General features: G+C 46.9%; 1 protein-coding gene across 5 annotated transcripts in view; it reads right to left on the bottom strand.

Annotated features, from left to right (window-relative positions):
* CDKL1 (cyclin dependent kinase like 1) overlaps positions 1 to 24,544 on the bottom strand; it is a 38,759-nt gene that overhangs the window by 2,343 nt on the left and 11,872 nt on the right. For all 5 annotated transcript variants that reach the window (XM_083439153.1, XM_083439152.1, XM_083439151.1 and 2 more), the window contains exons 4-10: positions 21,412 to 21,533; positions 17,073 to 17,145; positions 15,680 to 15,770; positions 15,236 to 15,436; positions 12,378 to 12,460; positions 11,516 to 11,572; positions 2,095 to 2,250 (exon numbers count right to left, since the gene is read on the bottom strand). In XM_083439153.1, coding sequence (XP_083295279.1) covers positions 2,095 to 2,250; positions 11,516 to 11,572; positions 12,378 to 12,460; positions 15,236 to 15,436; positions 15,680 to 15,770; positions 17,073 to 17,145; positions 21,412 to 21,533 — 783 coding nt within the window. The remainder of the gene's footprint in view (positions 1 to 2,094; positions 2,251 to 11,515; positions 11,573 to 12,377; positions 12,461 to 15,235; positions 15,437 to 15,679; positions 15,771 to 17,072; positions 17,146 to 21,411; positions 21,534 to 24,544) is intronic.

The raw sequence follows: 24,544 nt of genomic DNA, 5'->3' as shown, positions 1-24,544 counted from the left end.
CTGTATACCTCTATACATAAAAAAACCAAAGTGGTTTACGACGATAGAACCATTCAATAAAACCATCTAACTAAAAATGTGGCAAGATGCATTATTGTAGAAAGATGCATTATTAAACACAGGCCTGACAAAATAGAAAAATTGGAAGAAATTTAAAGACTATTTATAAAAACACTATAAAATTAATGAATGTTAGAATGATGTTGGATTGAGGTTAAAGGGTTGTTAGCAAGAATGTGGTGAAGAAATATGGAAAAATGGATGGTTAAAAGATGAAAAACTAAAGGTATAATATACTAAGATAAAGATAAGGATAAGGTAGAGGGAAGGGATTTGCTGACTAAACAATGGAATTGGAATACAGAGAGGGAGGTGTGGGGAAGTCCGGGAAACAAGCAAATGTAAGAAATATCATGGAAATTGAATTGTTTTTATTTGTTTTTATTTTTGTATTTTTCTCTTTTTCCCCCCTTTTATTTGAAAACCTTAATAAAAATATTAAAAAAAAACACCAATATTAAAAACTTCCCTAAACAGGGCTGCCTAAAAAAGAAAAAAGAAAAAAAAAGGACAAAATAGAAAAATTTCCAGTAGGTGTCCAACGTTTGGCACAGAAGACACCTGCTTAATAATAAAAATGTATGTTCATTTGAAGATCACAGGCTAGCTTACAACTTAAAAGCACAAGATACATAGCATAATAGCAAGGACGCGATAGCTTCCAAGACACATTTAAAAGGCCATACGTTGTTTAATCAGCCAAAGGTTTGTTTGAAGATTGCTTTCTCCTGGCCCCTGAAAATTGTCCTCGCCTGAGTCTCTGTTGGTGGCAGGGAGTTCCACAGGACTGGGTCAATAACTAAAGGCTCCGTTTATTGTTGTGAAATGAGCCTCACCAACGTGGGGAATGACCAAAGGAGCTCCTGGAGAAGATCTCATGGATCAAGCTGGGATAGAAGGGTTCCGGCAATCCCTGCAGTATCCTGGCCCCAAGTTTGTAAATTTGAATCAAAGAATTGGGACGCACCACAAGGGTCATCTAGTCTAGACCCAGTCCTGCTGACCTCTGGCACCACCCATGCCGGTAAAAGTATCACTATAGTTTTGAGGCTGGGACCCCCCCCCCAAACCCTAGAAATTAATAAATTGCAGATTTTGATCATTTGGGATATGAAGGGAGAAATGCCAGCTGCGGAGGAATTCCTGGGCTATCGTGTGCAAAAGGCCCTGGCCAAGCTAGGGCCATTAAGAAACCGCCATGTCTTCAATGCTCCAAAGGAGCACAGGCCCTAATAATAATAATAATAATAATAACAACAACAACAACTATTATTATTTATTTATACCCTGCCCATCTGGCTGGGTTTCCCCAGCCACTCTGGGCGGCTTCCAACAAAAGATTAAAAATACAATAAAACATCAGTCATTAAAAACTTCCCTAAACAGGGATGGCTTCAGATGGCTTCTAAAAATCTGGTAATTGTTTTTCTCTTTGACATCTGGTGGGAGGGCATTCCACAGGGCGGGTGCCACCACCGAGAAGGCCCTCTGCCGGGTTCCCTATAACCTCACATCTTGCAGTGAGCGAACCGCCAGAAGGCCCTCGGCGCTCGACCTCAGTGTCCAGGCAGAACGATGGGGGTGGAGACGCTCCTTCAGGTATACAGAACCGAGGCCGTTTAGGGCTTTCAAGGTCAGCACCAACACTTTGAATTGTGCTTGGAAACATACTGGGAGCCAATGTAGGTCTTTCAAGACCGGTGTTATGTGGTCTCGGCGGCCGCTCCCAGTCCCTAGTCTAGCTGCCTCATTCTGGATTAGCTGTGATTTCCAGGTCACCTTCACAGGTAGCCCCACGTAGAGCACATTGCAGTAGCCCAAGTGGGAGATAACCAGAGCATGCACCACTCTGGCGAGACAGTCTGCGGGCAGGGAGGGTCTCATCCTGCATACCAGATGAAGCTGAGGGTCAAGACATCTGGGAGTCCTGTGCAGGGCTCAGCAGGGACTGGGGTGGCCTGTAACCGGAGGGTGTTCCTGGCCGTCCTGCAATTTGATCCCTGAGACCCCTGAAATATCTGAGCAGCCTCTTACCCCGGGGATGTGCTTCCGCGTGGGCCGGTTTGGCTTCCGCGTGAGGGATCTCTCTCGTTCCCTCCCCAGCTCAACCTCTCGGATGCTGTCGAAGTAGGGGTGCTGCAGGAGTTGCTCACAAGTAAGCCTTTCCGCAGGATCCATGTGGAGGCAGCCCTGTGATAAGGAAGAAAAGCAAAGAGTCTGGAGGGTGCAGACACAAACCAAGCGTGGCTCAGTGGCAACAGTGCCTGCTTCCCCGCACAGAAGGTTCTGGGTTCAATTCCGGCCTGGGAATGTTGGCTGCCTGAATTCCCAGGCATTGCTGAGGCAGATGGACTAATCACATCTCCCAGACCTCACCTGGAGTACTGTGTCCAGTTCTGGGCACCACAGTTCAAGAAGGACACTGACAAACTGGAACGTGTCCAGAGGAGGGCAACCAAAATGGTCAAAGGCCTGGAAACGATGCCTTATGAGGAACGGCTAAGGGAGCTGGGCATGTTTAGCCTGGAGAAGAGGAGGTTAAGGGGTGATATGATAGCCATGTTCAAATATAGAAAAGGATGTCACATAGAGGAGGGAGAAAGGTTGTTTTCTGCTGCTCCAGAGAAGCGGACACGGAGCAATGGATCCAAACTACAAGAAAGAAGATTCCACCTAAACATTAGGAAGAACTTCCTGACAGTAAGAGCTGTTCGACAGTGGGATTTGCTGCCAAGGAGTGTGGTGGAGTCTCCTTCTTTGGAGGTCTTTAAGCAGAGGCTTGACAACCATATGTCAGGAGTGCTCTGATGGTGTTTCCTGCTTGGCAGGGGGTTGGACTCGATGGCCCTTGTGGTCTCTTCCAACTCTATGATTCTATGATTCTAATATAAGGCAGCTTCCTATGTTAAGAACGTAAGAACAGCCCTGCAGGGTCAGACCAGTGGCCCACCACCTGAAATCCTGATCTCACCTTGGCCAACCAGATGCCACAATGATGTAATAAACAAAAATCTGCCCTTATTCCCTTATGGGGGACACAAGAGCCCTTATAGAGTCCTTTGTAGGTTCAGCATCGGTCAGAGAAAATAACAGAGGCCAACCAGAGAATATTGAGAAGCAAAGCAGCTCATGAGCTTGATCTTTATTGAACTGTTGCAACAGGGTGCCTCCTTCAGAAGCAGGAAAGGAGGAGGACCCAGAACCCAGGTGTGTCTGCCCTTATATAGATATTTTAAATTGCCTGCCCTGGAGTCCAAGACCACCCCCAGATACATCATACCTACATCGCAGAAAAGGTGGTCTACAGCAGAAATCTGAGTGCATTGTTTCTCTCCTTTCTGGCATTTTACCTGTTAATGGTTACTTGACTGGATACCCTGGGGAGCCTGGCCAGTCTTTTGTAATGATAAATACTTAGTTCCTGAGCCAGGTCACAGGCTCACCCTATTCATGCACAGACATACCCATGAGACAGGATTTGTGAACGAAAAGACAATGGGGAGGATTTTCCATTTTCCTTCGACCTTGCAGAGAAATATATGAGGTCAATGTGGGAGGGTTTCAGGACTTTTTCTGTGGGGTTTCAGACATGTGGTTTAGTTATGCAGTTATGAACATTATATATATATATATATATATATATATATATATATATATATATATATATGGTAAAGGTACCCCTGCCCGTACGGGCCAGTCTTGCCAGACTCTAGGGTTGTGCGCCCATCTCACTCAAGAGGCCGGGGGCCAGCGCTGTCCGGAGACACTTCCGGGTCACGTGGCCAGCGTGACGAAGCTGCATCTGGCGAGCCAGAGCCGCACACGGAAACGCCGTTTACCTTCCCGCTAGTAAGCGGTCCCTATTTATCTACTTGCACCCGGGAGTGCTTTCGAACTGCTAGGTTGGCAGGCGCTGGGACCGAACAACGGGAGCTCACCCCGCCGCGGGGATTCGAACCGCCAACCTTTCGATCGGCAAGCCCTAGGTGCTGAGGCTTTTACCCACAGCGCCACCCGCGTCCATATATATATATATATATATATATATGCTTTCGTAGATTTTCACGGGTACAGGAATGCAGGTTTTGGTGTCCTCGGGTGTCTTCCCGTGTAAAAGTTGGGGTGTCTAGGCGACGTTTCGACGAGGTCTCACTCGTCATCTTCAGGCTGGTGCTTTCGGCTTCTTGTTACTGGAACAGAGCAGGATCTCAGTGTTTGAGTTCCTATAAATACTGTTGAGGAGGTGTGGTGTATAGCCTCCAATGTTCTGGGCAGAGAGGAGGTTCCCAGGCTAGTGTGCCTTTTCTTCTTTTGTTCCTTAATTACTTGAGGGATATCTTGAGTGATTTCTTGAGTGATTTCCTGAATCCCACTTAGGTGGGTCATTAGGTGTGGATTAGTTGCTAAAGCCTTCATGTCTTGAACTCTTGAACTTTGTGAAGAGTTTTTCTGAGAAGATGGCTGTACTGCACTTGGTTGTGCTCTGGCTTGGCTTCGTGTATAGGGGCGAGCTGTGGTTTTGTGGCCTGTGCCAGCCAGATCTGTGTAGGGATTGCAGGGGGGTGCAGCATCCGGAGGTGCCACCCTGGTTTGGCTACTGGATGGTGTCTGTAATTTATCTGTGGAGAGGGTCTGGGTTTGGGTCTGGTGTGGTTGATTGGTGATGGCGTTCTGTGTGCCTCTGGATCTGGTGTCAGATTTTGTGGGGAGGGCTAATTTCCAGATGTTTGGCAAGCGGGATGTGTCGTCACGCTTGTTCATGTTGTGAGGGTGTTTCTCTATCTCGATGGCTTCCATGATTATTCTCTTGTGATGATGTTCCATGTTAAAGAGCAATTTGGAATCTGCAAAATTAATTTCGTGTCCTGTTTCTTTCATGTGTTGGAAAAGAGAGGAAGTTTTTTCTTCTTTTTTGACGGCATTCTTGTGTTCTGCGATCCGTGCATTTATTCGTCTGTTTGTTTGTCCAATGTACGTGGCTGGGCAGACTTTGCAGGGTATTTCATAGACCCCTTGGTTTTCCAACTGAATTTTATCCTTGGGGTTTCTGAGGATATTGGCTATTTTTTGGTTGGTGCAAAAGGCTGTTTTGATATTGTGTTTATGGAGGATTTTGCTAATTTTATCTGTAGTGCCCTTGATATAAGGAAGGAGGGCTATGCCATTGTTTTCTTCTGTGTCTTGGTTTTTGGGGGGTGTTTCTTTTTGGATTAGCTTCGTAACCCTGTTTTGCTGGTATCCATTGGCAATTAACACATTTGAGAGATTCTGTAACTCAGTTGTCAAGTGGTCTTCGTCAGCCAGGCGTTTGGTTCTGGAGATGAGAGTCTTGGCTACGGAGTTTATTTGTGCAGGGTGGTGGTGTGATTGTGCATGTAAGTAGCGGTTGGTGTGTGTTTTTTTCCGGTAGATAGTGTGTCCTAGGGAGCCATCAGGTTTTTTGTAGATTAGGACGTCAAGGAAGGGAAGTTGGTTGTTGGCTTCTATTTCCATAGTGAATTGTATTTTGGGGTGTAGGCTGTTGAGATGTGTGAGGAAGCTATCCAGTTTTTCCTTCCCGTGTGGCCAAATTACAAAGGTGTCGTCAACATATCTGAGCCAAAGTTTGGGTTTGTGTTCTGACTTGTCTAAAGCATTGGTTTCAAAGTGTTCCATGTACAGGTTAGCGATGACCGGTGAGAGGGGTGATCCCATAGGTGCTCCTTCTATCTGTTTGTATCTTTGTCCATTGTGGATGAAGTACGTGTTGGTTAGGCAGTGGTTGGTCAGGTCCAAGATGTATTCGGGGGATTGTATTTGTTTTGAATGGCTGTCAAGGCTTCATTAATGGGCACTTGTGTGAAGAGAGATACAACATCGAAGCTCACAAGTAGGTCATTGGGTTGTAGGTTTTGCTTCTTTATTGTTTCTATGAACTGGAAGGAGTTTGGAACGTGTGAAGAGATGGATTCTGCATAGGGCTGAAGTTGCTTGGCGAGAAATTTAGCGAGATTTTGTAGAGGTGAGCCTATGGAGCTGACTATTGGTCTGAGTGGTGTTCCTTCTTTGTGTATCTTGGGGAGGCCGTAGAGTTTGGGGCATCTGGATGATTTTTCTCTGGGGATGATTCTTAGCTGGATTTCTTCACTGATAGGAGAGGCTTTTATTTTGGATTTGGTGGTTTTTTCCAGATAGGTGGTGGGATCTGTTTTTATAGGTTGGTAGGTAGGGTCTTGGAGTAGATTTGATAGTTTTGCTTGGTAGTCCGATGTGTTCATCACAACAGTGGCATTACCTTTGTCTGCTGGGAGAATGATTATGTTGTTGTCTTTCCTCAGGTTGGTGAGTGCTTTCTGTTCTTCTTTGTGTAAATTGCTTCTGGGTGGTTTGCTGGAGCAGAGGATGTTGGTGACTTCAAGTCTGATTTTATTGGCTTCATCTGGATTGATTTTGGTTAGGCTAGCTTCGACTCCACATATGATGTTTTCCGTGGGGATGCGTCTCGGGGCGACTGCAAAGTTGAAACCTTTGGAGAGTACTTTGGTTTCAGTTGAGGTGAGGATCCTGTCTGATATGTTATGTACTGTTTGTTTCATGGGTTGTTGTGGAGGGTGGCTGGGCTTCTGGCGTTTCTCTAGTTTGTGGAGTTTGTTGGTGTGTGTGTCTGTCTTGTGTGAGGTCTCCGTTTCAGCTCTCCAGACGGCTAGTTGTTTGCATTTGTCCCAGAGTGCAGGGTGGATTTTGTTACAGAGTTTGAGGTGAAGAGTGAGTAGATCTTTGTTGGTTTGGTTTAGTAGGTATCTTTTCTTGTGTAGTTCGTTTCTGATTAGAGATAGTTCAGTTCGTTTCAGGATCCTTTCGGTAGCTGGGGTTTTAGAGTGGAATTTAAGTTGGAAGCATGTGGGAATTAAGTTGTTGTCTCGGCAGTTGCGTAGGAACAAGAGATCACATAAGATGGTGGCTCTTCGGATTTCTAGTTTCTCGTAGGTTCTTGTCAGCTGGAAGGTTTCCTCCCCGTAGAGGTGAGATATTTGCTTTCGTAGATTTTCACGGGTACAGGAATGCAGGTTTTGGTGTCCTCGGGTGTCTTCCCGTGTAAAAGTTGGGGTGTCTAGGCGACGTTTCGACGAGGTCTCACTCGTCATCTTCAGGCTGGTGCTTTCGGCTTCTTGTTACTGGAACAGAGCAGGATCTCAGTGTTTGAGTTCCTATAAATACTGTTGAGGAGGTGTGGTGTATAGCCTCCAATGTTCTGGGCAGAGAGGAGGTTCCCAGGCTAGTGTGCCTTTTCTTCTTTTGTTCCTTAATTACTTGAGGGATATCTTGAGTGATTTCTTGAGTGATTTCCTGAATCCCACTTAGGTGGGTCATTAGGTGTGGATTAGTTGCTAAAGCCTTCATGTCTTGAACTCTTGAACTTTGTGAAGAGTTTTTCTGAGAAGATGGCTGTACTGCACTTGGTTGTGCTCTGGCTTGGCTTCGTGTATAGGGGCGAGCTGTGGTTTTGTGGCCTGTGCCAGCCAGATCTGTGTAGGGATTGCAGGGGGGTGCAGCATCCGGAGGTGCCACCCTGGTTTGGCTACTGGATGGTGTCTGTAATTTATCTGTGGAGAGGGTCTGGGTTTGGGTCTGGTGTGGTTGATTGGTGATGGCGTTCTGTGTGCCTCTGGATCTGGTGTCAGATTTTGTGGGGAGGGCTAATTTCCAGATGTCTGGCAAGCGGGATGTGTCGTCACGCTTGTTCATGTTGTGAGGGTGTTTCTCTATCTCGATGGCTTCCATGATTATTCTCTTGTGGTGATGTTCCATGTTAAAGAGCAATTTGGAATCTGCAAAATTAATTTCGTGTCCTGTTTCTTTCATGTGTTGGAAAAGAGAGGAAGTTTTTTCTTCTTTTTTGACGGCATTCTTGTGTTCTGCGATCCGTGCATTTATTCGTCTGTTTGTTTGTCCAATGTACGTGGCTGGGCAGACTTTGCAGGGTATTTCATAGACCCCTTGGTTTTCCAACTGAATTTTATCCTTGGGGTTTCTGAGGATATTGGCTATTTTTTGGTTGGTGCAAAAGGCTGTTTTGATATTGTGTTTATGGAGGATTTTGCTAATTTTATCTGTAGTGCCCTTGATATAAGGAAGGAGGGCTATGCCATTGTTTTCTTCTGTGTCTTGGTTTTTGGGGGGTGTTTCTTTTTGGATTAGCTTCGTAACCCTGTTTTGCTGGTATCCATTGGCAATTAACACATTTGAGAGATTCTGTAACTCAGTTGTCAAGTGGTCTTCGTCAGCCAGGCGTTTGGTTCTGGAGATGAGAGTCTTGGCTACGGAGTTTATTTGTGCAGGGTGGTGGTGTGATTGTGCATGTAAGTAGCGGTTGGTGTGTGTTTTTTTCCGGTAGATAGTGTGTCCTAGGGAGCCATCAGGTTTTTTGTAGATTAGGACGTCAAGGAAGGGAAGTTGGTTGTTGGCTTCTATTTCCATAGTGAATTGTATTTTGGGGTGTAGGCTGTTGAGATGTGTGAGGAAGCTATCCAGTTTTTCCTTCCCGTGTGGCCAAATTACAAAGGTGTCGTCAACATATCTGAGCCAAAGTTTGGGTTTGTGTTCTGACTTGTCTAAAGCATTGGTTTCAAAGTGTTCCATGTACAGGTTAGCGATGACCGGTGAGAGGGGTGATCCCATAGGTGCTCCTTCTATCTGTTTGTATCTTTGTCCATTGTGGATGAAGTACGTGTTGGTTAGGCAGTGGTTGGTCAGGTCCAAGATGTATTCGGGGGGATTGTATTTGTTTTGAATGGCTGTCAAGGCTTCATTAATGGGCACTTGTGTGAAGAGAGATACAACATCGAAGCTCACAAGTAGGTCATTGGGTTGTAGGTTTTGCTTCTTTATTGTTTCTATGAACTGGAAGGAGTTTGGAACGTGTGAAGAGATGGATTCTGCATAGGGCTGAAGTTGCTTGGCGAGAAATTTAGCGAGATTTTGTAGAGGTGAGCCTATGGAGCTGACTATTGGTCTGAGTGGTGTTCCTTCTTTGTGTATCTTGGGGAGGCCGTAGAGTTTGGGGCATCTGGATGATTTTTCTCTGGGGATGATTCTTAGCTGGATTTCTTCACTGATAGGAGAGGCTTTTATTTTGGATTTGGTGGTTTTTTCCAGATAGGTGGTGGGATCTGTTTTTATAGGTTGGTAGGTAGGGTCTTGGAGTAGATTTGATAGTTTTGCTTGGTAGTCCGATGTGTTCATCACAACAGTGGCATTACCTTTGTCTGCTGGGAGAATGATTATGTTGTTGTCTTTCCTCAGGTTGGTGAGTGCTTTCTGTTCTTCTTTGTGTAAATTGCTTCTGGGTGGTTTGCTGGAGCAGAGGATGTTGGTGACTTCAAGTCTGATTTTATTGGCTTCATCTGGATTGATTTTGGTTAGGCTAGCTTCGACTCCACATATGATGTTTTCCGTGGGGATGCGTCTCGGGGCGACTGCAAAGTTGAAACCTTTGGAGAGTACTTTGGTTTCAGTTGAGGTGAGGATCCTGTCTGATATGTTATGTACTGTTTGTTTCATGGGTTGTTGTGGAGGGTGGCTGGGCTTCTGGCGTTTCTCTAGTTTGTGGAGTTTGTTGGTGTGTGTGTCTGTCTTGTGTGAGGTCTCCGTTTCAGCTCTCCAGACGGCTAGTTGTTTGCATTTGTCCCAGAGTGCAGGGTGGATTTTGTTACAGAGTTTGAGGTGAAGAGTGAGTAGATCTTTGTTGGTTTGGTTTAGTAGGTATCTTTTCTTGTGTAGTTCGTTTCTGATTAGAGATAGTTCAGTTCGTTTCAGGATCCTTTCGGTAGCTGGGGTTTTAGAGTGGAATTTAAGTTGGAAGCATGTGGGAATTAAGTTGTTGTCTCGGCAGTTGCGTAGGAACAAGAGATCACATAAGATGGTGGCTCTTCGGATTTCTAGTTTCTCGTAGGTTCTTGTCAGCTGGAAGGTTTCCTCCCCGTAGAGGTGAGATATTTGCTTTCGTAGATTTTCACGGGTACAGGAATGCAGGTTTTGGTGTCCTCGGGTGTCTTCCCGTGTAAAAGTTGGGGTGTCTAGGCGACGTTTCGACGAGGTCTCACTCGTCATCTTCAGGCTGGTGCTTTCGGCTTCTTGTTACTGGAACAGAGCAGGATCTCAGTGTTTGAGTTCCTATAAATACTGTTGAGGAGGTGTGGTGTATAGCCTCCAATGTTCTGGGCAGAGAGGAGGTTCCCAGGCTAGTGTGCCTTTTCTTCTTTTGTTCCTTCCTTGACGTCCTAATCTACAAAAAACCTGATGGCTCCCTAGGACACACTATCTACCGGAAAAAAACACACACCAACCGCTACTTACATGCACACATACTTCAGCCCTATGCAGAATCCATCTCTTCACACGTTCCAAACTCCTTCCAGTTCATAGAAACAATAAAGAAGCAAAACCTACAACCCAATGACCTACTTGTGAGCTTCGATGTTGTATCTCTCTTCACACAAGTGCCCATTAATGAAGCCTTGACAGCCATTCAAAACAAATACAATCCCCCCGAATACATCTTGGACCTGACCAACCACTGCCTAACCAACACGTACTTCATCCACAATGGACAAAGATACAAACAGATAGAAGGAGCACCTATGGGATCACCCCTCTCACCGGTCATCGCTAACCTGTACATGGAACACTCTGTACATGGAACGCTCTGTTCCAGTAACAAGAAGCCGAAAGCACCAGCCTGAAGATGACGAGTGAGACCTCGTCGAAACGTCGCCTAGACACCCCAACTTTTACACGGGAAGACACCCGAGGACACCAAAACCTGCATATATATATATATATATATATATATATGACCTTACATTTTTTTTATTCGGAAGGCTTGCAGAGGTTTGCAGAGCTGATAAAAAAAGGGGAGGGGAAAAACAGCCCATGGGTTCACAAAAAAAAAAAAACCCTCGAACCCAGCAGTACTTAGTGGGCATAGAATGTGAGCTGACTTTGGGGGAGAAGGGATAGGGAAAGTGGGAGACGATTGAAATGGAGCGGTCGAGCAGAAACACTCCGCTCTGTGAATGCTTCGTTGCAAGTTCCACTTGTTTACTCCCCTATCCTGGTTTGCTTATATAAAAAAGAAATGGGGAAAAGACTGCCGAGGGCTTGGTCAATCATCAACTTAATTGCAAGCCGGCAGCGGAACTGGCGTGCAAAGCAGCGAGTTCCAAATGGCCCTCTCAAATGAGCGTTAGGCAAATGAAATGGAAATGGGTGGTTAAACTTGCTAAACTGGGTTTCGGTAAAGAAGGTTAAGCAGGTATGAAGGCAAAAGAGCCAACTCAAAATGCTAGTGCATTTTAATGTGGATGGTAAGCCTGAAATCTCGTCCTGCTGTTGGGGACTGAATCTGGGAATTTCTGTATGCAAAGCAACCTGTAGAAGCCTGGCCCAGCCTCAAAAAAACACGGTGTGTGCTCACCTTCATGAGTCCGAGAGCCGAGTAGGAAATGCCTGGGAATTTCATTTCTAGAGGCTCCTGGGGGGAGAGGAGGACAAAATAATGAGCATCATTGGCTTAGACATTCCCTCCCCCCTTTCATGTTTTTTTTCTCCACTTCAAAAAACCTGAATAATAATAATACCGTATTTTTTGCTCTATAAGACTCACTTTTTCCCTCCTAAAAAGTAAGGGGAAATGTGTGTGCGTCTTATGGAGCGAATGCAGGCTGCACAGCTATCCCAGAAGCCAGAACAGCAAGAGGGATTGCTGCTTTCACTGCGCAGCGATCCCTTTTGCTGTTCTGGCTTCTGAGATTCATAATATTATTTTTTCTTGTTTTCCTCCTCCAAAAACTAGGTGCATCTTGTGGTCTGGTGCGTCTTATAGAGCGAAAAATATGGTAATAATAACTTTATTTATATCCCGCCCTCCCCAGCCAAAGCCGGGCTCAGAGCGGCTATAGTTCTATATCTGAAGAAGAACTCGCTCCCCGGACAGGTCAGAAAGCAGACGCGCCAATCTGGAGACCTGGAGACCTTCAATTTTCTTCTCCGTTTCCAAGAGTGTTCCTTCCCTCCCAACCACTGAAATGCGGGCGCAGACGTCCCAATTGCCAGCGTCTACGTGTCTCCGAAACCACATCCAGGAGCCAGCCATTCCATTGAGCTGGTCGCTAGTTCCCAGACAATGGGCCTCATCTCCAAGCAGCCGAAAACAAAAAAGCAATCCTTTGCCTGGAGACCCAAAAAGGCCTTAAAAACCTAGGAAGCGGAGGAGCCTCCTGTGTCTTGTTTGCAACAGGACTTGTGCAAGGCGGCGGCGGGGGGGGGGGCTTTCTCACCATGCTTTCTGGGTCTGGAACCCTCACCCCGCTGAAGAACTGGTTTGTGCTGAAGACTTGCTGGTGCCTGGGAATGAGGTCCCCTTTGGAGAAGAAAGAAAGGAGAAGCACACTTAAGTCCGCATTTGTTCTGCATTTGTAATACAGTGGTGCCCCGCAAGACGAATGCCTCACAAGACGGAAAACCCGCAAGACGAAAGGGTTTTCCGTTTGCAGAGGCGCTTCGCAAGACGAATTTCCCTATGGGCTTGCTTCGCAAGACGAAAATTGACGAAAATTCTTGCGATTTTTTTCCGCTCCAAAACCCCTTTTTCTGAAGCGCTAAGCTGCTAAAAGGATTTTAGCAGCAAAACCGCTAATCCCTTAAGCCTTAAAAAGCCGTTTTTAGCCCTTAAACTGTCAATAGCGCTAATAGCGCTAATCCGCTAATGGGCTTGCTTCGCAAGACGAAAAAACCGCAAGACGAAAAGACTCGCGGAACGGATTCTTTTCGTCTTGCGAGGCACCACTGTATCTCAGTCTTTTAGTGTGGCACTAACACACACAAGGACACAAATATTGAATTAATGTTATTGGGCAAATTTTAGCCACAGCTTTATTGATTACAGAATGTGAGCGGTATTGGCTTAGGCATTGAATGGACCCGACTATATCTGACTCCGGCCCGTTGCGCAGGGAGTCCGGTAAGGGTTAACCACCGGAAGGGGGAGCCCCGTCGATGCAGACCAACTCAAGCTCCCCCTGGTGTTCCCGTCGGGGTCGTGTCATGGCCCTAGAGCCACCCCGGGCTTTGGACAAGATTCACACCCCTGGATTCCTTTAACGGAATACCCTTAAGCTTGGAGGGGCCGGTGGTGGCCACACCTCCCCTCCCCCATCACAAGGTCAAACAATGCCTAACCGCAACCCTAACAAAATTGTGACCATTGCTACGAGGTAGGCGAAATCCAAATGGACTGTGCCAATTTGCCAAGTGGAAAAATTCCTACCAGGTCCCTCAACGGCAACCAACGAAGGTCCATAGCAAGGCCAATGACTAAAACCTGCAAAATAGGGAGGGAGGGTGGGAGATTGAGGAAGCGAGCCAAAGAAGAAGCCCTCCAGCTCACGCCTCTGATTAAATAGCCCTGGCCACGCCCCCTGGTCAGCTGATTGGCTGGCCGGTCGCTGACGCGGCCAAGATCCCCCGGGCAACACGGGACTACATCCCCCACCCCCGGAGGAGAGTGGGTGGCCACACGGTCCACCACAACTCCTCCCCATTGCTGTGCTGATGTCCTTGGATGGAAGAAGCCACCTCTGATGGTGTCCAGAGGAGGGCAACCAAAATGGTCAAAGGCCTGGAAACGATGCCTTATGAGGAACGGCTAAGGGAGCTGGGCATGTTTAGCCTGGAGAAGAGGAGGTTAAGGGGTGATATGATAGCCATGTTCAAATATATAAAAGGAGGTCACATAGAGGAGGGAGAAAGGTTGTTTTCTGCTGCTCCAGAGAAGCGGACACAGAGCAATGGATCCAAACTACAAGAAAGAAGATTCCACCTAAACATTAGGAAGAACTTCCTGACAGTAAGAGCTGTTCGACAGTGGAATTTGCTGCCAAGGAGTGTGGTGGAGTCTCCTTCTTTGGAGGTCTTTAAGCAGAGGCTTGACAACCATATGTCAGGAGTGCTCTGATGGTGTTTCCTGCTTGGCAGGGGGTTGGACTCGATGGCCCTTGTGGTCTCTTCCAACTCTATGATTCTATGATCCCCAACTCAATTCCCACATTAGCCTGCACTGTGAAAACCCAAATGCTAAGGCAGTGATCACAAAGAAGGCCTTGGCAGCCTGCTGAAGAGGGAAGGAGGCTGGCTTCTCCATCTTCCATGGGTGTCTTACACTTCCATGCCCCCTTTCCAACAGTCTTCTCCCTGGCCAACCTGCCTCTCTCAAAACAGCGTGCAAGTCCTGTGCCTTATAGTGGGGGTTGTGCAGGAGATACTCCAAATGGGCCACGCGGGGGGCACCTCAGGCTGCATTCCCATGGCAGTGTATTTCGGGCCCACTGTCAATGGAAGACTACTCAATAGTGATCCAGAGTAGATTTCACTGTATAGTTAGCAGAGTAAAATGTTGAACACATTGCAGGATTCCCCCAAAACAGACCAGAGGCAATTTCATCCAGCAGAGCTTTTACTGCTACTGAAGGCAAATGAGCATCATGGTCACAAATCCAATACATTCAGGACTGGCACTGTCCCTAAGAAACCCACTTGCAGCAGACTTAACAAACTTACAATTACTTAACTTATGATAAGTCTAAACCTTAACGCTCAGCATACTGCCAGAAAAGAGAGACAGAAAGAGAAAGTGAAACTCAGGCTCCTTCTGGCCTTACTTTTATAAAGAGAGAGGAGAACCAGTTTTAACCAGCTGTACTCAGTTTCTCTGAAGGTATATAACCCAAACAATCATGAACTTTCTGCCTGTTTCTCTCACACAGAGAAGCTTCCAGAACCGTCTTGAATTAAGTAGAATAGGAAAGATCTCTACACATCAGATCAATACTTTCTGCACTAAGAAATGCAAACTGACACTCACGACCATCCCCTCCGTGTTACGTTTCGCACGACGCGTGAGCTTTCGCACGCCATAAAACCCTCTTCTGGAGCCATAGTGGTTTAGTTCTCATTTCTGGGTTATTTGCTTCCGGCGAAAATCCATTTGCAAATGGAAACGAAGGCCATAATTGCATTTTATTCCGCTATAGTTCCACTACCTTCCACGGCAATGTCCACGGAGAGGAGAGTGAGACTGTCGCCAGCTGCAGTAAAAAAAAACACCTCTCTGTTTCCTTGGCACCTATCAAGGACTTACCCAACGTCCTTCTGATCAGGTAAAGCTGGTCCACATCCGATTTCCCCGGCCACAGAGGGATGCCGGACAGCAGCTCTGCAAAGACGCAGCCAATGGCCCAGACGTCCACGGGGGGGCCATACTGGGTGTCCCCCACGAGCAGCTCAGGAGACCGGTACCACCGAGTGGCCACATAGTCTGTGTAGTAATCGCTGGGCCCAGCTGGATAAGGGAGGGTGGGAGCAGGAGATGAGAATCACATACAAAAGGTGATCGACCCAACAATAATCCCGAAGGGTCAAGGTCGCCAGCGGACCTCCTCCCTTTCCCCATAGATTCCTCCTTTGCTGAATTTTATTAATACATTCCAAGGATTATATAGGGAAAGTAGATGCAGGGAGAGCCATGCCCAGTTGCTTAGCAGATAGAGAGACAGAAATTGTAGCGATAAATAAAGGCACTTACTGAGGATGCGAGCAAAGCCAAAGTCACAGAGTTTGATGACAAAATGCTTGGTTATGAGGATGTTCTCTGGCTTCACGTCTCGGTGGATGCACTGGAAGCAAAGGAAGAGCCGTCAATGTGACAATCAAGTAGAAAGCTAGAAGCTTCACCTTACTTAAAATTGGGGGTGGCAAATGGGGAGCCCCAGTTAGGATATGGCCCTTGATACAATCTGGGTCTGCCTATTATTATTACAGTGGTGCCTCGCAAGACGAAAAGAATCCGTTCCGCGAGTCTCTTCGTCTAGCGGTTTTTTCATCTTGCGAAGCAACCCTATTAGCGGCTTAGCGGCTTAGCGCTATTAGCAGTTTAGCGGCTATTAGCAGCTATTAAAGGCTTAAGGGATTAGCGGATTAGCTGCTAAAAGGCTATTAGCGGTTTAGCGGCTTAGAAAAAGGGGGTGGGGAGCGGAAAAAAATCTCAAGACTCGCAAGACATTTTCGTCTTGCGAAGCAAGCCCATAGGGAAATTCGTCCTGCGAAGCGCATCGAAAAACGGAAAACCCTTTCGTCTAGCGGGTTTTCCGTCTTGCGAGGCATTCGTCTTGCGGTATTATTATTATTATTATTATTAGCATATTGAAAAGCCCACTTTTGTCTGTAGGGAGAAGGAAGAAAAATGGTAATAAACAGAAACATTCCACACTGTAATAGTCCTACCCGTACCTAACATATGAGAAAAGTATTTATTTATAGAGACAGTCTGCACTGCCATATCATAAAATATCAAGGTGGTGTGCAATATTCAAAGAATCCTAAGTTTTGTTCTCCACATTCCCAGAACAGTTTGTGGTTGTTGTTGTTTTTAAAACAACAACACCATCCTCATGAGAATTCATCAGCCTCCTAGTGTGGGTTTCTAATATACACAAGTTTGCAAGCAATTCTGCCCAACACGATATGTTTTGCAAAACAATTCCCCCCCTTAAACAACGCACTTTTGCATGCTTTTTAAAAAGAATATGGGCATTTTTATGAAGTCTTTATCCTAGTTATTTCACACAAAATACTTGGCCAAAGAGCTGCACTGTGAGGTTTCAGAGAAGTGCAAAGTTCAAAGATCATCTGCTTCCGCCTGCGAATATTTTGGAATGTGTGACTTAGGTAACCCCCCCCCCTTTAAATGCAAAGCGCCAACTTTCTCCCCTATCTCTAGCAGGCCCCACCCCTTTCTTCTCCCTTCCTTCGCACCCCAGGGGGCTGCAAGCGGGTGGGCAGGCTGCTCTTGCCAGAGGTCTGCTCTGATCGCTTGCAGAGTGACGCCAGCACTGGCAGCCAATAGGGACATAGGGTTAGGGAGGACAGATGGTAGGGGAAATGGAATTGCAGGTCGGTTGTGCTGACGGAAGACTTACATTGTGCTTGTGGCAAAAGTTCACTGCCTGGAGGGTCTGCCAAGTGATGCTTTTCACAAGGTGCTCCGGAACTCTGGAAAGAGAATTAAAAAGAAGAGAAGGAGGAAAGAGCTTGAAATTCCACAACCGCTTGACACAAGTCCATCAGCAAAGGGAAGGGATGGTGACAGGTTGTATTCCTGCACTGGGGTTTTGTTGTTTAGTTATGTCCGACTCTTCGTGACCCCCTGGGCCAGAGCACGCCAGGCCCTCCTGTCTTCCACTGCCTCCCACAGTTGGATCAAACTCATGCTGGTAGCTTCGAGAACACTGTCCCACCATCTCGTCCTCTGTCGTCCCCTTCTCCTTGTGCCCTCCATCTTTCCCAACACCAGGGTCTTTTCCAGGGAGTCTTCTCTTCTCATGAGGTGGCCAAAGTCTTGGAGCCTCAGCTTCAGGATCTGTCCTTCCAGTGAGCACTCAGGGCTGATTTCCTTCAGAATGGAGAGGTCTGATCTTCTTGCAGTCCATGGGACTCTCAAGAGTCTTCTCCAGCACCAGAAGCATCAATTCTTTGGCGATCAGCCTTCTTTATGGTCCAGCTCTCCCTTCTATACATCACTACTGGGAAAACCATCACTTTAACTATACGGACCTTTGTTGGCAAGGTGATGTCTCTGCTTTTTGGTCAAAACTCTCCACTATGACCTGTCCGTCTTGGGTGGCCCTGCACAACATAGCTCATAGCTTCTCTGAGTTATTCAAGCCCCTTCGCCACAACAAGGCAGTGATCCATGAAGGAGTATTTTACGTTACTTAACATAATTTGCAGACCCACTCAACAACAACAACAACAAAACACCTCTAAGCAGGAAACTGCAATACCTGCGATGAGCCGTGCTGGATCAGGCCCCAGGCCCATCAAGTCCAGCATCCTGTTCTCCTAGTGGCCAACCAGATGTCTATTATGGGAAACCCACAAACAGGATTCAAGCACAAGAGCCATCTTCCCCTTTCTGGGTTTCCGGCACCTGGTATTCAGAACCATTGCTGCCTTTGACTGTGGAGGGAGAGCCTAGCCATTGTGGCTAGTAGCCACTCACTGAACATGTGCTCATGTGCGTTGGAAATAAACAGAGCTGCGCAATGTGCAATGAAGCTTTGGAACTCCCTGCTACAGGACCTGTGGTTTCCAGAAACTGGTATTCAAATGCATTGCTGCCCCAAGTATGGAGCCTGAGCTGAGCCATCATAGCTAATAGCTATCAATAGCTTTTTTCTGCTCCATGAATTTGCCTAATCCTCTTTTTTAAAGCCTTCTAGGTTAGTGGCCAGGACTGGCTCCTGTGGCAGTGAGTTCCATAGTTTAACTATGCACCAAAACCCCCGGTATCTCTCTAGGTGGGTTTGGCGAGTCAGAGTCAACAACACTGAGCTAGGTGGACAAACAGTCTGGCTTTGTATAACGCAGCATCCTCTGTTCACACACAGAGATTGGCCGTAATTTAGTGTCAGAAAACTTGCTTTGAATGCAGAAGGTCCCAGCGTAAGGAAGCTCAGAGAAGAAGCTGACACAACTTTTAAAACTTTTCATGTGAATAGAATCAGCAAGTCTGAAACCATCGTGCAGAGAAAAACTGGGTGATAAAAATGACAAATGAAAGGGGAAAGGGTTCTCGCAGGCGCCAGAACCAGTGAAAGTCACAGCAGCTGCCCCTGTGTGACTTTTAGGAGACGGTTTATTGCCCGCATACTGCAGGCAGTGAAGGAGACCCCCTGGCAACGGCTTGCGCAGGACCACCCTTGGCCCCGTTCCCCCATAGATGGGGTCTCATCCATGGGGAATCCAAAAACCGTGTGTCCCACAGGATGGTGGTTGTTTTTTAAAATGTTGTACTTGTCCAGTCCAACATCTCAGGAATTTGCAACATGTATGGGACTTTTTTCCTGCCCTGCCCTGAAGATTTAAAATGGAAATAATTTAAATGCAGTTCTTTTCACGATGGCAGCACCCCAGACGGCAGGCCCAGTTCTCAACCCCACACTCCCTGAAACACAGGTTGTGGTTTGGCTGGAGTCTGTGCTTTGCTTGATTCTCAGAGCAAAAACGCTGTTGAGAAGGAGGCATGATATAAAAAGAGACTAGATAAGAAATATGCAACTGTGCGGTATAAGGTAATTGATAGATAAGGTACAGTGAGATTAATTGGAAGTCATTTTTAATTTCTTTCTTTATAAGTTCTATAATTGATTTCCGTATCGGGAGTATAAATGATGCTAGTTATACTAATTTTGTTGTTTCTTATATTGTGGTTGTTTGTTTGACTTCTTCATTATGTGTTTGTTTGTTTGATTGTATGTTTGTTTATTTGTTCGTTTGTCCGTCTTCCCATAAAAGTATTTATTTTAAGTCAATACAGATATACTTAAAAGAGAGAGAGAGAGAGAAGGAGGAATGATAATGAAAGCTCTGGGCAATTCCATTTTGTCTGCCTAAAGGTGTCAATTCACCTCCAAATGGTAACATTGCTCATTTACAAGGCTGCCAATGATCCACTTTGGAACTCCCTGCCACTTGATATTAGGCAGGCTGCAGACAATGTCTTCCTGGGTGTAAGGGAATCTGCCAGGGGACCATCCTTGTCTGAAGCTGGGAAGAGGCCTGACTCATTCTCTGCGCTGTGTCCCAAGCTATGACCCCCCCCCAAATGACACCTAATGGGCGAGCAAGATCTTCAATAGGAATGCTAATGCAGTGAGCATCTCCATCTTATGCCACTGGACTGATCCAGCAGCCTTTCTTCTTGTTGTTGTTGTTGTTTAGTCGTGTCCGCCTGTTCGTGACCCCCAGGACCAGAGCACGCCAGGCATTCCTGTCTTCCACTGCCTCCCCCAGTTTGGTCAAACTCATGCTGGTAGCTTCGAGAACACTGTCCAACCATCCCCTCCTCTGTCGTCCCCTTCTCCATCTTTCCCAACATCAGGGTCTCTTCCAGGGAGTCTTCTCTTCTCATGAGGTGGCCAAAGTCTTGGAGCCTCAGCTTCAGGATCTGTTCTTCCAGTGACCACTCAGGGCTGATTTCCTTCAGAATGGAGAGGTTTGATCTTCTTGCAGCCCATGGGATTCTCAAGAGTCTCCTCCAGCACCCTTCATGGATCACAGCCTTGCCGTGGCGAATGGGCTTGAATAACTCAGAGAAGCTATGAACTATGCCAAGCAGGGCACCCAAGATGAGCAGGTCATAGAGGAGAGTTTTGATCAAACGTGATCCACCTGGAGGAGGAACCGGCAAGCCACTCCAGTATCCCTGCCAAGAAAACTCCATGGACAAAGACAACAGGCCTCTTCTTACGTTCTTAAAATATGGTTACCAGATTTTTTTCAATGAATCTGGGACACATTTGGTGGTTGTTGTTTTTTGAAGCTGAGTAGCAACAGGGAGTCAGTAGTGGGGATGGTGAGGCAAAAGAACACATGCATATTGTATAAAGGTGCAAAGCCCTTCTTTCGCACCCTGTGAAACATAAATGCACAGAGTTTTTTAAAAAACTGGGCAACGGCTGCCCGCCAGCAACTCCCGAGCCTCCCCCGATCAGTCAAAACAAAGGGGGAAGGGGGAAGGAGACCGCACGAGACACATCCTATGTGCACAAGACACATCATATGGGGACTTCCGGCGAGCAAAAAGGGTAGGCGCCATGGCATCAAGCAGCTCCTGAAGCCAGCCAGAGCCAACTGCGCTACCAGGCTGGCTCTGGGCTGCTGAGGCTGCCACTGCCATGTTTCCCGGGGACAGATTTGCAAATCTGGGGACATTCTGGGGACAGAATTTGTCCAGAGACAGATTTGCAAATCTGGGGACGTCTGCTAACCCTAACTCTACCTTAAAACAACCAAACCGCAGCAACAGTAATTCAAAATCGTCTCTCCCCAGCATTCACTGAAGCTTAATTAATGCGTGACCCCGAAGTTCTGCACCCCCCTCAAACTGATGTCAAAGTTTTGTGCTATAGTTTTGTGCCATTTTGGGCTGCAAACTCCACATTCCGTGCTGCCCCTCCAACCGCATAATTGACGAAGCAAAAACAGGGTCGCAAGTTAATGCCCCAAAATCCAATCTTGTCTGGTTGACTCCAAACAGGTGCCAAAGTTTTGTGCCACAAACCCAACTTTTTGTGACGCTGCCCCCCCGCAAAAAACTGAGCGATTGCCACTCAAACCGGGGTCACGCGTAAAGGGCCCCAAACCCAGCCTGGCCCAATTGGCTCTAAACTGGTGCCCAAATGGTGTACTCTTGTTTTGTGCTGGTTTGTTGACAGAAGGGTTACAGGGGAGTCACACCAGGGACTAGTTACTTACCCCCGTGGGTTCTTGTCCAGCTCATGGAGGACTGTGTGGTCGCAGTATTCAAAGACCAGGTGGAGCTTCCTCTTCCTCCTGAATACCTCCAAAAGGTTGACCAGGTTAGGGTGTTTCAGTTGCTGGAAAGGACAGGAGGGCATTCTAAGATAGGGTTACCAGACGTCCCCGTTTCCCAGGGAGAGTCCCCGGATTTCTGAATAAGTCCCTGGACAAATTCCATCCCCGGAATGTCCCCGGATTTCATCTAATGTCTCCGGGAAACGCAGCAGCGGCAGTCTCAGCAGCTCGGAGCAGTTGGCTCTGGCTGGCTTCAGGAGCTGCTGGGAAGTCCCCATATGATGGTGGTGCAGGGGCTCCAAGATGCAGCTCCCGGGCTGCCTCCACCTTCCCTGACCCCAGCAACTCAGCTGTGAAGGGAGGCTTCATGTTGCCTATCAGAGTAGCCTCACAACTCCTACTTGCGTGAAAGCAGGAGCAGGGTGGGGATCTCTCAGCTGTGAAGGGAGGCTTCATGCTGCCTATAGGAGCAGCCTCCCAACTCCTACTTGCGTGCAAGCAGGAGCGGGGCAGGGATCTCTCAGCTGTGAAGGGAGGCTTCACGCTGATTATCAGAGCTTGCGTGCAAGCAGGAGGGGGCAGGGGTCTCTCAGTTAGGCAACAGGAAGCCTCCCTTCCCAGCTGAGCGATCCCCGCCCCCTCCTGCTTGCACACAAGTAGGAGTGGGATTGTGGCTGCTCCGATGGGAAGGGAGGCATTGCGCTGCCCGGGCCTCGCCACCACCTCCGCTCTCGGCCCTCCTTCTCCGCCTTCCATGCCTAAACCACTGCACACGCCTCCCACCCCCCACCACCGAAGAACCGACAACTCTGGGGCTGCCCAGGCTCATGAAGAAAGGAGATAGAAACCTCAGAGGAAGGGGAAACGTGGCGGTTGAGGTCAAGGCAGTGGCCACCCCTCTGCCACCGCCATCGCTGCAGCATCAACGTCCCAAAGTATTTATGTATTTATTTATTTAACGTGTCCCCGGATTCATTGGAAAAAATCTGGTAACCTTATTCTAAGAGGACTGTGGATTGAACCCGTAACCAAGGAACTATCTCCTGCTGCACTCTTAAGACAATAAATGAGATAACAGCCACAGATAATAACCTCAGTTACAAGCGCGGTACACAAAAATTAGCCAAACGCACGCTGGAATAAATAGGCGGCTATTTGTTGTTATAATGATTAGCTGGGTATTCCTCTCTCTATGGCTTGAAATTCTTTCTTTTTTAAAAGTACGTTGCACTCTACTTCGTGGGGGCCGAGACCCTGAAAAGCAGGCTGGAAAACTAAAGTAAATCTAATAAAATAAAATGTAAATAATACATGTCCCCCCCTTTTTTATTCTAACAACCGCCATGTGAAGGAAAGAGAGAGAGAGAGAGAGAGAGAGAGAGAGAGAGAGAGCTCAGGTCACCCAGTCAGCTTTGTGGTCAGATGGAGACTTGAACTCAGAGCTCCCTGGTCAAAGCAAGAACCCAGAGAGGGAAAAGAGTTCTGAGCATGTGCAAAGTGTGCAAACCACAGCTCTTTCCCCACAAAAGATCGGAGCAGAGGGGACGTTCTCTCAGCAGACTTGCGTTCCCTGCAAATATACACATACAAAACCCCCAAACCAAAACCCTGCATCTCTTAATTCCCTCCTTTAAACAGCTGCAAGGTTGAGTCTGCAGGTCAGTTGTGCATTGACTTTATTTGCATTCTTCTGCTGGGGTTACCAAGTTCGTTTTGCTTTTTTGCATAGAAATGGATGGAGAAAAAAATGTGGAGGGCTTTCCTTCCCTTCCCTTTCCTTATCTTCATGTTGTGTAAGAATAATTTTTAAAAGTGTATGAAGAAAAAGGAATATGGAAGTTGAGAGGCATCACTAAGAATTAAGGAAATGTTTCCATTTCCATGGAAAATATTTATGATATATATATTTCAACAATTTGCCATACCACTTAATCACAACAATATCTTAGCAATACACGAGTAACCAAAGACAATAAAAACCAGTTAAAGCTACATACCCTCCAATATCTCTATGATGAAAATAAGGACGTCCTACTTAATAACAAACAACAGCAAAATTAAGAAACTCCCCGCTTGGCCATGAGCCTCAGTGGGTGGTCTTAGGCCAGTCTCTGGCTCACATGGTTGTTGCGGAAATTAATTGAGGAAGAAGAGAAATGTGCAGGCCCCCTTGAGCTCTTTGGAGAAAAAGGAACCTTGATGGCAGAAAATGAGGAGGAATTAAAGAACCTTTTAATGAGGGTGAAAGAGGAGAGCCAAATTATGGTCTGAAGCTCAACATCAAGAAAACGAAGATCATGGCCACTGGGCCCATCACCTCCTGGCAAATAGAAGGGGAAGAAATGGAGGCAGTGAGAGATTTTACTTTCTTGGGCTCCATGATCACTGCAGATGGTGACAGCAGTCACGAAATTAAGAGACGCCTGCTCCTTGGGAGAAAGGCGATGGCAAACCTAGACAGCATCTTAAAAAGCAGAGACATCACCTTGCCAACAAAGGTCTGTATAGTTAAAGCTATGGTTTTCCCAGTAGTGATGTATGGAAGCGAGAGCTGGACCATAAAGAAGGCTGATTGCCGAAGAATTGATGCTTTTGAATTATGGTGCTGGAGGAGACTCTTGAGAGTCCCATGGACTGCAAGGAGATCAAACATCTCCATTCTGAAGGAAATCAGCCCTGAGTGCTCACTGGAAGGACAGATCCTGAAGCTGAGGCTCCAAGACTTTGGCCACCTCATGAGAAGAGAAGACTTCCTGGAAAAGACCCTGATGTTGGGAAAGATGGAGGGCACAAGGAGAAGGGGACGACAGAGGGCGAGATGGTGGGACAGTGTTCTCGAAGCTACCAGCATGAGTTTGACCAAACTGCGGGAGGCAGTGAAAGACAGGAGGGCCTGGCGTGCTCTGGTCCAGGGGGTCACGAAGAAGCGGACATGACTAAACGACTAAACAACAACAAATGGGATGAATTAAAAACGAAATGAATAAGTGAAATCTTTCCATTTTAAACGTGGGCATGAATTCCTGTGACGCTGGCCTCTCTCATGTACCAGTCTCTCCCTTCCACACCTGCA

This window comes from Podarcis tiliguerta (genome assembly GCF_965153285.1).
Source record: "Podarcis tiliguerta genome assembly, chromosome: 1".
Lineage (NCBI taxonomy): Eukaryota > Metazoa > Chordata > Lepidosauria > Squamata > Lacertidae > Podarcis > Podarcis tiliguerta.
The sequence above is the reverse complement of the archived record's forward strand: the minus strand, read 5'-3'. Positions and strand labels throughout refer to the sequence as shown.